At 36.7% G+C, this 17,142-nt stretch overlaps 1 protein-coding gene across 13 annotated transcripts in view; it reads right to left on the bottom strand.

The window, feature by feature from the left end:
• Positions 1 to 17,142, bottom strand: part of MYCBP2 (MYC binding protein 2) — a 256,295-nt gene that overhangs the window by 223,344 nt on the left and 15,809 nt on the right. For all 13 annotated transcript variants that reach the window (XM_087435962.1, XM_087435968.1, XM_087435963.1 and 10 more), the window contains exon 2: positions 3,234 to 3,309. In XM_087435962.1, coding sequence (XP_087292088.1) covers positions 3,234 to 3,309 — 76 coding nt within the window. The remainder of the gene's footprint in view (positions 1 to 3,233; positions 3,310 to 17,142) is intronic.

The following is a 17,142-nucleotide window of genomic DNA, read 5'->3' as shown; positions in this document are numbered from 1 at the left end:
TGGACACAACTCAAAATTACTATGCTGAGGGAAAAAAGCCAGATACAAAAGAGTACATACTGTATGATTATACTTATATGAAATTCTAGAAAATGCAAACTAATCTATAATGACAGAAAGTACATCTGTGGTTGCTTAGAGCCAGGGCTGTAAAGAGAGATGGAATGCAGCAAAGGATGAGGAAACCTTGCGGATGATGGAAATTTTCTGAACCTTGACTGTATCTTTCAAAACTCACTGAATTGTACACTTAAAATCCCCATCTCAGGTTCTGTTAATAAGGCTCCTAACCTAACAAAGACACGTTTGGTAGCAGGATACTGAGGAAGTTTTCCATGTGATGGATTTGATTTCCTCTGTAAGAAAGTGAAGTCATTTGCAGGAGGGTAGGATTTATCAAAAGTTTGAGGAGAGTGGCAAAGGTTTGAAATAGTCACAGTAGAAAACAGGAGAACTATTTGACCCAGAAAAAAGAAGACGACAGTCCGGCTTCTATGGCAAGTCCATTTGAGATGGGTGATCATGAATGTGTACTGGTATCAATTAACTCTTGTTTAACTCCCTTTAGCGGCATATGCTACTCACCTGCAGAGAAAGAAAATAGCTGGATTCATATAGGATAGAGTTTCGTCAGATGAGTGCAACAAATGCACACGAGGGAAAAGAAGATGAGGTAGGCAGAATAACGGCCTCTAAAAATGTCTTCCCCCTAATCCCTGAAACCTGTGAATATGTTACCTTACACGGCAAAAAGGTCCCTGCAGATGTAATTAAATTAAGGATCTTGAGATGGGGAGATTATTTTGAATTATCTGGGTGGGCCCAGTGTAATCACAAGGAACTTATAAAGGAGAAAGGACAGCAGGACAGTCAGAGAATGAGATGTAACAACAGAAAAGTGTCAGAGTGATGCAGCATGAGAAGACTCAACCAACCAATGCTGGCTTTGAAGATGGAAAAGGGCACAACCCAAGGAATGCAGGCAGCCTCCAGAAGCTGGAAAAGGCAAGGAAATAAATTCTCTCCTATAGCCTTCAGAAGGAATACAGCCTTACTGACACCTTGATTTAAGCCCAGTGACACCAAATGGAGCCCAGTCCATTTTGGACTTCAGATTCCCAGAACTGTAAGATAATCTGCATTGTTTTAAGCCATCAAGTTTGTGTAATTTGTTACAGCAGCCATAGAGAACTAATACAGAAGATTAAGCAAGCGTTTTTCTAAAAAGACTGTGGTATCTAAGCTGGATAAGAAGGAAATTAAATGAAGGAGATGGCTAATGGATGAGGAGAAATAGAGGGGTCAATGACAGCAATAAAGAAGGAGATAAAGTAGTATTGCTAAATGACTTTTTTTTTTTGCTGAAAAGAAACGCTTGCTTTTAAATATACGAAAAAAAGCCCACTGGCATTTTTTAAAATAACTTTTTAAAAAAGAAAGTGGATGAAAAATAGTCCAGAAATAGTAATAGAGAGCGAGGAGATTATCAACACCATTTTACTATCTTTATAAGCTCATCATGAGCAAGAAATGTTTCTTACTCATCTTTCTATCCCAAATACCTAGCATAATGCCTGCACATAGTTGGCATGCAATTAGTGTTTGAGGAATAAATGAAATAAGTTTTTTTATATCACTCATCACAAGCTGTTTCTAAAAAGCAGATATAAAACCTGAGGACAAGAAACTACTATGGGCACAAAGCTAGTAGAGTCAGAATTGAACGAGATGAAAGACTTTTACTTCCCACCTCTTCCTGGATACCACATGCCACCACTTTGAGGAAAATCACCAAATGACACCTTAAAAGAACTTAAAAATATTTTCAAGATTCCCATATTCTGACTTTGCACATAGCACCAAAAAGTGGAAAAGGGGAGAGGCTGGAAACCTGAATGACTATATATTTGTTAAAAGTTTTTATATATTAAGTATATTAAGAACGCGCCCCAGTTCCCTCTTTTCTCCCAAAAGCAGAAGTAATAAGAGGTGATATAGGGAACATATATTATTATTTATCTGTGCACCCAGTAACATTTTCCTTAGGGTAACCACCCCTCTCCCATTCCACACGGCCTGCTCATCAGGGCACTCACCTACCGCCCATCACAGGGTTATAACAACTCAGTTTAACCAAACAAAGCATGCCATCTCCAAGCCAAAGTGAATGATGCAGGTCAGTCAAAAATCATACCCAAGACTTGCTGCTAGAATTAGTAGAAGACATCGCCTCACGCTCAAAGAAAATGAAGCTAGACTTGCCAGTAGCCTTAGTCCTCAGCCACAGGCAATAAGTCTATACACAGAGGAAAGCAGAAGCAAGAGATGAAGACATAGATTTGATGACATTATTTAATTCCTGGATCCAGCTCTCTCTCAAGACAGAGCCACCAAATAAATTCTACCCCCTATCCTTTTTATTTTTTGATTTACTACTTTATAGTAGATTTCTCTCATTACAACTGCAAGAACACTAATTAAAAAGGGCAGGAAACAACAGTCTCTAGAACTTAAATATGATACACAGGCCAAGATAAGCTATGGTTTCTTTAACCCAAAGTGGAGCTATTTAGAAATCATAGTTTGACTCCTCTTTTCCTGTCTAGGCTTCTTAGTACTGTTCAAAAGAAAAGAGACTCTTTTATAGAAAGTGGGATCTGGTCCCTGCAAATGTTTAAGAAAAAAACAGAGAGATTTTATAGAGAAGATTTCTATATTAGGTGGAAAAAGAGATCCTTGATCCCTGACCTAATTCAAATATTCTATATTGCCTTTTCTTTGCACAGCCACTCACAGTCAAAAGAAGCTCAGAACAATACAGATGCACCAAGAGTCTCCCTAATTTATGACATATGCGTAGGCATGTGATGAACCCAAATCCAAGTCCCAACACTCCAGCCAATTTTACTCAGTTTCTAGTACATGCAATCAGAGTGAAAAAAAGAGAAGAGAAATGGACATGTTCCCCCAGAGAAGTGATCAAAGATAACAAGAATAAATAACAAATAATTTTCAGCACTCAGATATTAACTTCCAAGCTACTGGTCAAGAAACACCCAAAAGATGAAACTAAACCGCATAACCAAATAATAAGGGGCTTTTAAAAAACTACTTCAGCTCACAGAAATGAAATGGTTTGCTAATTATACTTATACATCTTTAATCCTGGCATTTTTATTCTAATTACTGTATGGAAAAAGTCCTTATTCCCTATAAATTGCCAGCAGTTTTACCTTGCTTCTTGTCTTCACTTTTGATTTACTCTTCTGTTTTCTTTTCAATTTCTTCTTATTTAAAATTTTCTTATTCCTAAAAATGTAAAAAAAAGTGGAAATAAATAATTACAAAAGTTCATATTAGGACATACAAAGCTGTTAAAAATAGGTACTTCTAAAGTAGACACTTGAGTATTTCTCCTATACACTTTCTTTCTTTGAAACATGCACATATAAGACAATAACATATAATGTAGCTATTGAGATGATAACACAATACTGGATAGGTAGGAAATACACATTAAACGACCAAAAAAATTCTGAATTCTGCAAATACTTTTATAATATTTAAAACGCCATCAAACGAAGTTTTTTAAACTTTATTTAACAGTGGGGATGCTAATAAATATCAGCTATGTTCTCTCCCCAGAAAATCTGCTCTTTGTAGTAGTGAGAGCTACAGTGCAAAAAGGATCAGGAGTCCATTTTTACTAAATTACTATGAGAAAACCCCAACTCATACACTTCTCATATCCAGCAGCCAGTTTCTCATTACTTCACAACCCTAAGACCAAACTATTCTTTAAGCAAAAGGAAGCCCCTCAATGACATTGAGAAAGAGAAAAAGATATGTGGCAAAGAATAAGAATTGATTGGAAGAAACAAGAGTCAAGGAAAAGATTATATTTTACTTGCAATTCATTTAGTATTTTTTTATGTCTACCATGCTGAGGTGCACACTGCTATGTACTAAAGATACAAGATGAAAAAGACAGTTCTTGCTCTCAAGGAGCTCAGAGACTTGACCGAAAAGCATAGTTTAATAATCTAGCAAGAGGATGCTACTACTATAATAAAGACAAAAGGTGAGGAGGAGGAGGAGGAGGGAGAGGAGGAGGAGGAGGGGGAGGAAGAGACTCTAGATGCTACAGAGGTCAAGTCCTTAACACTTGGTAACTAATTTAGTGGAAACTGTGACCAAAAAAAAAAAAGTTGTCAGCCTAGGTCACTTGGAGGTAGGGAACGTTATTCACAAAAACAGGGAAGTCAAGGGAAAGAATTAGTTTGTGGAACGAAAAAATGGGTTCGATTTTGAAGATGTTTGAGCTCAAGATAGTAAAATGTCAACAAGATAGACATGACCAAGCATATGAAAATTTTATCCTTAATACTTCCTTCAGCTTCCCTCCCTAAACCAAAATAATCATAAAATCTTATCAATTATACCTTGTAAATAGTTCTTGAATCTGTCTACATCATCTTGACTGCTGCTATGCTAATAATCTAAGTTACCACCACCTCTTGCCTGGACCACTGCAAAAGCTGCTTAACTCATTTCTGCACATCCACATTTACCCCTCCTTCAATCTATTCTTAATACAGGAACCCAAGTTAACTTTTTAAACACAAATCTGAGTAGGTAACTCTCCTACTTAAAACTCTACTAATATCTTCTCAATTCTCTTAAGATACAGTCCAAAAGCACTGACATGGTTCAAAAGGTCCTCTACCAAGATCTGACCTCTGCCAGCCTCTCCTGCCTCATTTTGCATCCCTCTCTAACTTAGTCATCACACTCTAGCCACAGGACATTCTTTCAGTTGTCTGAGCCTGCTAAGCTCCTTAGGGGCTTTCACAAAGGTTCTCCCTCTACCTGGAATTCTGTCCCACATCTTCTCCTGCTAACCACTACTCATCTTTGAGATCCCAGTATAAGTGTCACTTACTCAGGAATGTCTCAGACTGGGTTAGTTTCCCTAACATACACTCTCATTTCATTTTATATTTGTGTTTCATGGTCTAATCTGCAACTATAAGTATGTATAGGATTATTTGTTTAAGGCATCACTCCCTCACCAAGCTGTAAACTCCGAGAGGACACAGGATCACTGCTCTAGCCTCTGCCCGGAAAAGTGCCTAGAACAAAGCACTCAATACTATTTTGAGAGAAAGAGAAAGAGGAAGGAGAGAGGAAGCAGAGAAAAGAAGGAAGTTCAGAGCTACAGCTACTAGCCTTACTCAGAGAGTAAAATAAGCAGAGGACCAAGGACAGATCCATAGATACACCAATACATTTAAAAGATATCTAGCCAGAAACGTCCATTCAAGTGTTACCCGTGGGAGTGTTTTAAGCAGATTTTGGTGCAAAGGAGGTAATGGAAACCATGCATGTGGATGAGGTTTCCCCAGGATAGTATGCTACAAAAGTAAAGAGAAAGAGAGTGATCAATAGTATCAAATGCTACACATGAACAGACATACCTGCTCACACAATCTACTCAACTATGTAACACTGTGAGAGCATGAAGAATGTCTATTTCAACTCTGTACTTTCAGCACCTGCATCAGTCTCTGACAGGTCATGGATGTTCAAGAAATATCAGATGAACAAACAAGTTAATAAAAAGCAATGAGTGTTTCTCATGTATGGTTTAGAAAACCAAGCTCCGTTTATACTAGGTTACTTGAGTGAAATCAGTTATTTGAGCAACAGGAATATGTTAACTGTTAAAAGGTTAACCCCTTCTATACAATTTAGAAAAACATCAAGGTTTAGTCAAAACCAATCTTCAGAGAAGCAGAATATATAATTAAGATAATTTCCTGGGGCTGGCCCGGTGGCATAGTGGTTAAGCTACGGTTAACTTTGCTCAGCTTTGGCTGCCTGGGGTTCGTGGGTTCGTATCTCCGGCACAGACCTAGAATACTCATCAAGACATGCTGTGGTGGTGTCCCATATACATAACAGAGGAAGACTGGCACAGATGTTAGCTCAGGGCCAATCTTCCTCAAGCAAAAAGAGGAAGATCGGCAACAGATGTTAGCTCAGGGCCAATCTTCACAAACAAAAAGATAATTTCCTAAAGTCAGTGAAATGATCACAGACTTAAATTTTCACAAGTTTACACCAACACATTTTGTCTGTTTTGTTTAATGGACTTCTTTAAAGTTCAAATGACTTTATATGTATTCCTAAAATACATCTTTCTATGCATTTGGCATTTAATTAGTCATAACAATTTTAATCAATCTGGACCCACTAATTCCTGAATATAGACCAGCTGAAGAAGCAGCTTTCCCCCAACTGCCACCAACTGATGTCACTGTGTTTTCTGTTGATTTGGCTTGTTTTAGAAGTAGAAGGTTATCAAAAAGAGCCAGCAATAAGTTAAAAATTATAATGAAGAAAATATATATTCAACATCAGGAAATAAAAATGCTATTTGTTAGTAATATAACATCTCAGTATACAACTGCATTTAAGAACTAAGCTTAAAAAAACTTTTCCTGATATCTGAGGGTGGATAGATAAAATAAAAGAAAAACTCTAGAAACCAGTCCTACACATTAATAATTCACCTCAGAATTTCTGACCCTAAATCAAACAGGAGCTTAATGAAGAATGTCTGGACTTGGTCCTGTAAGACTTTTAGTCTTTTCACAAAAAGAACCTCGTACCCCATGAGATTTGAAAGAATTATGAGTGTTAATGAAAGGCAAAGGCTATTAACATGCTTTAAACATTTATTTTAAAATATTTACTTTAAAAATTCCACAGAAAAACATTTCTTAATAGCTACCACTATTTAAGGAAAACAAAACACTTCTGCAATACAAGAACAAGTGAATTTTGCAAGTTGTTCCACGATATAGATCATTAGTTTCTCTATCAGCTTATTACTGAGTCTGTTTTCTAACAAAACAAAAATTAGTCATAACTTAATTTAAAAACCTCTCTCACTCTGAATCTGTTTCTCCATCTGTAAAATAAAAGATGAAGGAGATTATCTCTGAGGTTCCTTTTAACTCTAAAATGTTAGGATTTTAATTAAGTCCAAATTTGACGAACTTCTGGAATAGGAGGGTTTCAATCTTTTGTTTTCCCTTAGTAACGAGAAATGAAAAATTTCTGAGTCTGTGGTCTAAGGCAAAAATAGGCAAGCTGGTTTCTGTAAAGGGCCAGAGAGTAAATATCTTATGCTTTGTGGGCCAAAGGATCTCCGTTGCAACTACTCAACAGTTATAGCATAAAAGAAGCCATAGACAACACATAAACAGATAAGTGTAGTTGTATTACAATAAAACTTTATTTCTGGACACTGAAATTTGAATTTCATATAATTTTCATGTGCCACAAGCCATTTTTCTTTTTTTTAACCTTTTAAAAATATAAAAACCATTCTTAGCTCACATGCCATACAAAAACAGGAATTGGTCCAATTTGGTCTGTGGACCATAGTCTGTTGACACCTGGTCTAGAGTACATTTTGATAAACAGGCTCATATCAGAAAGAAAAAAAATATAACTATTAGCATGCAACACAGATAAAACTAGTCAAAACATCACTATGCTTATACAAATAAGCACTCAAAATTATCTGCCTTTTCTTTTTGCAAAGATAAACTCCTGACTTCCACTTCCCCAGTGTAAGATACTAGATAGGAGTAAGCCATTGCTCTTCCTTCAAAATCTAGACTAATATAAGAAAGCTACGGAAGCAATTAAGGACTAGATGAACTAAAATTCCAGCAACAGACGAGTACTTCCAAGGTGAGCTCAGACCATTGGCATTTTCTTCCATGGGGGCATTTGCAGAGTTTGGGGACAAGTGAAGATTGAGCCTGGTTTAAACAGAAGAACTCTACTAAAGGAAGCCAGAAACTAGTGGTTCTTTAGATGTCTGCATCTAAATGACAGACTGGAAATCCAGAACAACCCAAATACATGGCCACTTTTCCCAATGGCACATCTACTTAGTGATGGGTACTGAAGAAGGATAGGCAGGCTGGGCCAACAGGGCAGAGTCAATTTCCAACAGTTGCCTAGTGTTTAGAAGACAGAATACCAGCTGAGAGAGGAGTCTACTTAATCCATGATTGAACTGAGGTAGTCAACACCTCACCCTATCTAATACAGCAAAGAGCAAACCTCTCTGGAAGAAAATAACAACATCTGAAGAAAATAACTGTTCTTTTACACACAATGTTAGGCACACAGTAAACATATTAAGAGACATCCAAAGAAGCAAAACAATGTGACAGATAAGAGAAAACCAAACAATTAGACTCAAGATAATCCAAATATTGAAGTTAAGAGCGAAGGACTTGAAATACATGCAAAGACAAAAAAAAAAAAAAAAATGCATGAAATGATGTAATTTTCAACATAATCTATAAAGGAAAAAAAGCCAAATGGATTTTCTGGAACTGAAAAATAAATATCTGAAGTTAAGAACTGTCAGATGAGGGCCGGCCCCATGGCTTAGCGGTTAAGTGCGCGCTCTCCACTGCTGGCAGCCCGGGTTCGGATCCCGGGCGCGCACCGACACACCGCTTCTCCAGCCATGCTGAGGCCGCGTCCCACATACAGCAACTAGAAGGCTGTGCAACTATGACATACAACTATCTACTGGGGCTTTGGGGGAAAAAAAATAAATAAATAAAAAATTAAAAAAAAAAAAAAAAAAAAAAAAGAACTGTCAGATGGTTTTAAAAGCAGAATAGACCAGAGGAAAATAGGATTCATGCACCTGCAGACAGGCCAAGAAAAAAAATACCCAAACTCAAATACCCAGACAGAGAGAGAGAGGGGAAAAAAAGGAACAAAAGCAATATGTTGAAGAGATAACTAATGACAATTTTACAAAAGTGAGGGAAAAAATCAACTCAGAGATTCAAGAAACTCTGGGAAATCTCAAGTAGGAAAATGAGAAGAAAACGACACCTAGGTACACCAAACGCTAGGCAGAGTCAAATTGATGAAACAAAGGATAAACAGAAAATCTTAAAAGCACCCAGAGAAAAAAGATACACTCAAAGAAACAACAATAAGATTCATCGCTTCCATTCTTTTTGTTGAAAAGTGCTGAGGAGGGGGAAAAAACCCTAGCAAACCAGAATTATATACCTATCAAAAATATCCTTTAAAAATGAAGACAAAAATAGAGATGTTTTTAGACCCACAATAGCTGACATAATTGATTGTCAATATACCAACACTACAAGAAAAACAAAAGGAAAGTCTTCATTTAATAATTGTTATGTTAAATAATTGTTATGTTAAAGAACACAGACTAAAAGTAAAAGAATTCGAGGAGATATATCTTGAACACATTCACTGGCCTCCCAAAAAAAGATGGTGTGGCTACATTAATATTTCGCAAAGTAATTTTTAAGGTCAGAAGCGTTATTAGAGATGAGCAGAGCATTTCATAATGCTAAAAGGGTCAATTCAATAGGAAAACATAACAATCCTAAATTTGAATGCATCTAATAAAAACAACATAGCTTCAAAATATATGAAGCAAAATTGAGAGAAGTAAAAGGAGAAAAGATAAATCCATAATCAAAAGAGTATATTTTAAAATACCTCTCTCTACTAGATAGAACAAGTAGAGGACAAAACAGCATGGATACAGAAAAATTTAAAAACATGATTAATTAATTTGACCTAATCGACATACAGAGAAAACCACATCCAACAACTGCAGAATGCATGTTCTTATATTTACCAAAACAGATAATATGCTGGACCACAGACCAAGTCTCAACAAATTTCCAAGGACTATGATCACAGAAAAATTAGAAACCAACAACAGAACGAAAACTAAGAAATTCCCAAATGTTTTGAAATCTAAAAAAAACAGATTTCTAAATAACCTATGGGTCAAAGAGCTATGACAGAAAGTTACAATGGAAATTAGAAAATATTTTCAATTAAATTAAAATGAAGTATGACATATCAATACTGGTGGGATGCAGCTAAAGTAGTACTTAGAGGATATGTACAGCTTTTTGCATATATGTAAATACATATAATGAAAAAAGATTGAAAGTAAATGATCTACGCTTACAACTTAAGAAGCGAGAAAGAAAACAGCAATTAAATGTAAAGAACGTAGGGGCCAGCCTGGTGGCGTAGTGGTTGAATTTGCTCGCTCTGCTTCGGCGGCCCAGGGTTTGCAGCTTCGGATCCCGGTTGTGGACCTATGCACCTCTCATCAAGCCATGTGTGGCAGCGTCCCACATACAAAATAGAGGAAGACGGGCACAGATGTTAGCTCAGGGCTAACCTTCCTCAGCGAAAAAAGGAGGACTGGCAACAGATGTTAGTTTAGAGCTAACTTTCCTCACCAAAAAAAACAAAAAAGAATGTAGAAGGAGGGTAATAAAAATAAGAGCAGATATCAATAAAACAGAAAGCAGACATTCAATAGAGAAAATCAAGGATCCAAAATTTTGGATCCTTTTTTCAAGGATCCAAAATCAAGGTTCTCTGAAAGGATTAATAAAAGTAATAAATCTCTAGAAAGATTGGTCAGAAAAAAACTAAAACCACCAATTACCCCATATGAGAAATAAGAAAGGGGACATCACTACAGATGCTGCCCATAAATTTCCCAGCTTAAATAAAATGAACAAATTCCTTGAAAACTGTAACTTCTCAACATCAAACAAGGAAAAAATATCTGAATAGTCTTATATCTGTTAAAGAAATTGAATCCTTAATCAAAACCTTCCCACAAAGAAAACTCTAGATGGCTTCACTAGCGAATTCCTCCAAACACTTAAAAGACTTTACTGATATATTCTTTCAAGCAATATCAGTCTTAGACTAACTCTTCCAGAGAATATAAAAAGAAGAAACATTTCCCAACTCATTTTATGACACTAGCATAATTCTGATATCAAAATCTGAAAAGGATATTTCAAAATAAGAAAATTTCAGGGCAATATCTCCCATGAACATAGAAGTAAAAATACTACATAGCTAAAAAGTGGAAACATAGGCCAGCCCGATGGCATAGTGGTTGGGTTCACACACTCCACTTCAGTGGCCCGGGGTTTGCAGGTTCAAATCCTGGGTACGGTTCTACGCACCACTTATCAAGCCATGCTGTGGTGGCGTCCCACATGAAATAGAGGAAGATGGGCACAGATGTTAGCTCAGGGCCAATCTTTCTCTCACACACACACACACAACACAAAAGTGGAAATAACCCAAATGTTCATCAATTGATGAATGGATAAACAAAAAAATGTGGTGCACCCATATAATGGAATATTATTCGGCCATAAAAAAAGAATGACGTAGACATATGCTATAATATGGATGAACCATAAAAACATTATGCCAAATGAAAGAAAAAAAAGGCCACAAAAGGTCACAGTTTGTATGATTCCATTTATATGAATGTCCAGATAGGCAAATCCATAGAAACAGGAAGTTGATTAGTGGTTGCTAGGGGCTAACAGAAAGGAGAAGGGGAGTGACTGCTAAAGGGTATGGGATTTCTTTTTGGGGTGAAGAAAAATTTTCTGGTTGCACAACCTTGTGAATATACTAAAAACCACTGAGTTGTATACTTTAAAAAGGTGTATTTTATGGTATGTGAATTATATCTCAATAAAAAAATGAGGAAAAAAAGGCATTGACCTAAAAATAATTTCAATATCCAGCAACATATTAAAAGTATAATAGTTAAAATGCAAAATTCAATCGATGTAATTCAACATAATAACAGAATAAGGGGAAAAATATGATCATTTCAATAGAAGCAGAAAAAGTATTTTATAAAACTCAAGAACCGTTTGTGATGAAGTGCCTCAGTAAACCAGGAAAAGTTACTTAATCTGATAAAGATTATCTACAAAAAACCTACAGCTAACATTATACTTAATTATACTCAATGATGAAAATTACATACTTCCACTAAGTATGGGAAAAAACACAAGGACTTACCTTACCACCACTTCTACTTAATACTGTATTGGAAGTTAGTAAGTCAAGCAAAAGAAATAAAAGTCATAATGGTTGAAAAAGAAAAAGTAAAGCATTTTTATTTGTAGATAACATAACTGTATTTATAAAAAATGCAAAATAATTCACAAAGAATAATAAGTGAACTATCAAGGTCACTGGATACAAGACCAAGTTTTAAAAATTAACTAATTTATAAAATACCATATGCAAACTGAAGCTTTTCTATAGAAGCCAGACTAATTTCTCCTGTGTAATTAATGTAATGATACTCTCGTCATTGTGTTCAAGCATCACTAAGTAAATTAGGGAGGAACAGTAACCTGATTACTAAGTAGAAAACTTTTATTTACTTAACCTAGGTTGATAATTATTAACAAGAAAAGAGATTTCAACAGTTCAAGTTGATCAAGGGGAGAGAGATGCAAACACATTTCCTATATATAGCTTCAGTCTCTTGATTTTATTTGGAAGTCTTCACATGGGGGATGGGGAAGGGGGAGGTAAGGACTATAAATAAAGCTACCCTGGCATTGGGCAGAACAGCATAAGAAAAAGAAAAAAAGGTGGGGAGAGGGTGGGAATAGGGAGTGAGGGGAGGAGAAATCTCTGAAAAATTATGACTTTACACTATGCCTCATGCAGATTTAGACTCCAGGTACACATAGCCTAGGCAGGCAAGGAAAACTCAAGCCATGACGCAACTGTAAAACTTTCTGAAGACAATCTATTCATCCCAGGCCTTAGAAAGCCACCACAAAGGCAAGGAGAGTTAGCAGTCAAATAATCAGGCACAGATACAAGGCACCGTTAAGTGAGAACCAGCAGAACAGACAACAGAAAGACACCCAAACCGACTTCAGGCAGAATTTTCAGACACATCCATGCTTACCAAATTTAAAGAAATAAATAATTAAAAGATATATATTTAATATACTAAATATACAAACATATTAATTTATTAAAAGATATGTATTATTAATAAAAATTAAGACAAATAAAAGACTAGTTTTAAAATATCTGCAGGGTATGGGGAACATGGCACATTTGAAAAAGAATCAAATCAAACTTCTAGATATGAAAACTACAATAACTGAAACTAGACACAATAGGTGAGTGTATAGCATATTAGACACAGGTGAATAGAAAACTTGAAAAGATCAGGAAAAAAATATCTAGAATTCAGCACAGAAAGACAAAAAAGGTGAAAATATGTCCCTGAGACCTTTTCCAAATCTGAAACCTCCTCCTTCAACTCCCCCCATCCCAAAGGAGACAACACTTACCCTATCCAGGCACACCCCTCCTCTCATACACTGGGCCCCACCTCGTTCACCCTTGGGATGTTGATCAACCACTTACACCCTCTCTTTGATCACTCTTTAATCTCGCTCTGTTTTCTATGGCTTCTAACCTTAGAGGCCTACTAGCTTCCGCCAATTGATAAAAAAAAAAGTTTAAGTATGATTGTCTACCCCTCTTCCCTCTTCATCACTAAATTTCTTAAGGAAAAACTGTCTCCAACTTTTTCAATGCCTTACTATTAGACTCCTACAGCCTATAAGACTTTTAGATACCACAAACTTTCTTGGTGCCTACTGAATTCCCTATCTTCAGTCTTTATCCTTGACATTCTTCTACTGTCAAACAGTATACTTCTTTAAATACTAGCCCCCACCCTAGCTTCTAGAACCACCCTTATTTTAGTGTTTCTTCTACCTGATGATGATTCCTTCTCAGTCTTCTTTAGTAGCTCCTTTTTCATTCTTTTCCTGTCCTGTAAATCTTTAGTACATATATTACTTCTCATGAGAGTTATCTGTTCGTAATCTATGTTTGTTTCTATATTGGTAACTTACAAACTTTGTTTTCAATAAGCTACAACAACCCTAAACAATAATAGCTATTGAGAGCTCATGAACATCATCAGAATGCTGGTCTAGAGCCAGTGATGTTCTCTGACAATAAAGGTACAACCACCATGAAAATCTACTACTTTTCTAGTCATTTCAAAATCTCACCCCTACCCATTTCACTCAGAGCAGATAACCTAACCTTCTACTTAATTGCTAAAATGGGGACACCATTAGGAATGTACTCCCTTTACTTTCCTTCCACCCACATTGAAATGATCTCTTCAAGGGCCTGACTCCATTAATTATCCCCTTTCTCTCTTTTTTGTTCATTATTCCCACCCTTCTCCCTTAGTCTAACAGGTTAAGAGTACAGAATTTAGAGACAAACAACATAGATTCAAATGAAGGCTCTGTCATTTATTAGCTCTGTGATCTTGGCAAAGTTACTTAATCTCTCTGTGCCTCAGCTGTCTCATCTGTAAAACAAGATGAAAATAGTACTTCTCCTATCGGATCATGAAGCACTTATAGAGTTATGTCTGGCATTTAGTAAGTGCTAACAAATTTTATTTCTTATTATTACCATGCTAAAGAAAAGTGTCCACCTTGGTTTGGGTTTCCCCCAAAGCAGACTTGATTCAAGTGTAAGTAGTTGTTTCGCGAGGTGATCCAGGGAAAACACTGGCAGGGGAAATCAGAAGTGCGATAGGGAAGGGAAGGCAGTGAACAAAGAGTGCATTACTAAGCCAGTTACCCTGGTGGGCAACTCAGCATGATCCTACTGGAGAACTCTAGTAGATGGTACAGAACATGGCTCAGTTATCGCAACTGAAGGATGACAAAAATGAGGTATTTATCCACCAACTCCCCATCCATCACTGGCTGAAAGCCCTTCTAAAGGCATTAACTCTTTGGCACTTCTGGCTTGCCCTGCACACAGGCCAAGCATGTCTCTGGCCAGTAAGAAAGCTCTCAGGTAGCAAGTCACAGACGTAAACAGTATGGAGATGAATGCCAAAGAGATATGGCTAGGACACTATGAATATCTGCTACAGTGTCTCTTATCCAAAAGAAAAATTAATTCTTTGTCTCCTTCTTTAAGCTACCATCTTCCTTCTTTCCCTTTTAACACTAATTTCTAAATACTCTATTCTCTTCTCCATCTAACCTCACTTTCCCACTGAAATGTGACTTCTTCCTGGTCTTCTCGAAAAAGGAGGTGGGGGTGAGTGGGTGTTAGGTCATTATGATCTTTTAATGCCAACTTCAAGATGATGTCTCAGACCTCGGTTTAGCTGACCTACAGGAAAAGAGACAGTTTATAAATGACAGTATGTTCATGAGGAGACTTTAAATATACTGAACATAATGTATTTGAGACAGGACTGAGAGACTCCTAACAGTAGACTTTGCAAAATACAGGTCTAGAGATGAAGGGAAAGGTTTTAGATACAAACCACAGACCAGGAAGTCAAAAACAATTAGGTAATAACTGAAATCACAGGACTAACTGAAATAACCAAGGAAGAAAATTTAGAGAGAAGGGTACCAAAAATGGACTCTTGAGAAACTAGCTCTTCCCTCCTCCCTAACTAACTAGAGGAAAGGCATTATTATTTCTATACTTGAAATCCAGTCACCTGTTACACCTATCATTCTTTCTCCATCTCTCTAACACCAAAATGTCTCTCAAATCCATTCTATTTCATCTATTCCCACTGCCTTTTCTCAGGGTTTATTATCACCTGTCAGAACTACTGCAATTGCTTCTTTACAGGTAACCCTGCTTTGGGGATCTGTGTCTTTTCATCCTCTACAGTGCTACTAGAGATACGTTTATAAATTGAAAGTTTAACTCTATCACTACTGTTCTCAAATAAAGCAATACATGGAACATAATAAACCAGTCCTAATGGATCTTTCTAGTCTCTTCTACACCCTTATTCTCATTCATCCAGTTTCCCACACTTTAGTTATTGCCAATATTTGTGTTTTGCACTTCTTTGATTTTATCCCTGAATTCACAATGTTGCTCCAGCAACTATCACCGTCTATCTCAGGAGTCAGGAAAATATGGCCTGCAGTCCAAATCTAGCCTGACATCTATTTTTGTAAATACAGTTACATTGGAACACAGCCATGTTCATCTGTTTACATATTGTCTACGGCTACTTTCAAGCTGTAACAACAGAGTTGCAATAGTCGCAACAGAGACTATACAGCCTGTAAGGCCTGAAGTATTTACTGCCTGGCCCTTCACAGAGAAAGTTTGCTGACCCCTCACCCATGGGACAATATCAAGCAGTCTGATGTGTGTATAACTGGATTCCCAGAAGCAAATAAGACAGAGATTGTGTTTGAAATAATATTTGAGGAAATAAAGGCCAAAATATGCCAAATTAAAAATTAATAGATCTAAGAAGTTCAATGAACACCAAGCACAGGATAAACACACACAAAAAAAGAACATATTTAGGCACAGCATAGGCAAACTACTAAAAATCAAAGATAAAGAGAAAAATCTTAAAAGCAGCCAGATAAGTTCTAGTATGGTGGCATAAACCAAATACAGCCTATCTTTCCCACTGTTTACAACTAAAAACTTTGGACAAAATGCAAAAAAAGAAAAAATTACTTGTGGACTCTGGAAAGCAAACAAAAGCAGATTGTGAAGGGTAGAAAAACTTGGAAAAGGGACGCACAGGAGACTGAGCTTCCCGCTCAGTTATTTTTTTCTCCTTTCTCTAACAGCTTTGTTCTACAGTCAGGAAGCAATCATTGCATACAGAGCAACAACACAGAAGTTAAAACTCCAAAAGAAACCCTAACTTTCTGGCCATAGCACTTGGGGAAAGGGACTCCTGCATGCTGGAGAATGTGGAAGAAATCCTGGAAAGGAGAAAGAGATTCCCTGATCCTGCCTATAAATCCACATGACTCTTGGGCTTACTCTGGAACTGCAGAGGTAGAAGACACACCCATACCAAGATAAGAAAGGTTCTAAGAATTGAACTGAGATTTGAATCACCACCCACAGAAGGCAAGATCAAATTTGCCATCTGAACCTAAACGGTCTGCTAAAAGAAACAGCAACAAAAATTACCATTCTCCAGAGAATTATATTACACCCTACAGTTTACAAAACATAACATTCACAATGTGCACAACACAATCCAAAATTCTCACGATGCAAAAAGCAAGAAAATGTGACGAATTTCAAAGGAGGAAACAATTAACAAGTGCCAACCGTGAGATAATCCAAATGTTATAATGATCCAACAACACCTTTAGCAACTCCTATAAATATGCT

Source organism: Ceratotherium simum, chromosome 10 (genome assembly GCF_057802395.1).
Source record: "Ceratotherium simum simum isolate JZ-2026a chromosome 10, ASM5780239v1, whole genome shotgun sequence".
Taxonomy (NCBI): domain Eukaryota; kingdom Metazoa; phylum Chordata; class Mammalia; order Perissodactyla; family Rhinocerotidae; genus Ceratotherium; species Ceratotherium simum.
Note: the sequence above shows the minus strand (reverse complement) of the source record. Positions and strands in the feature narration are given on the sequence as shown.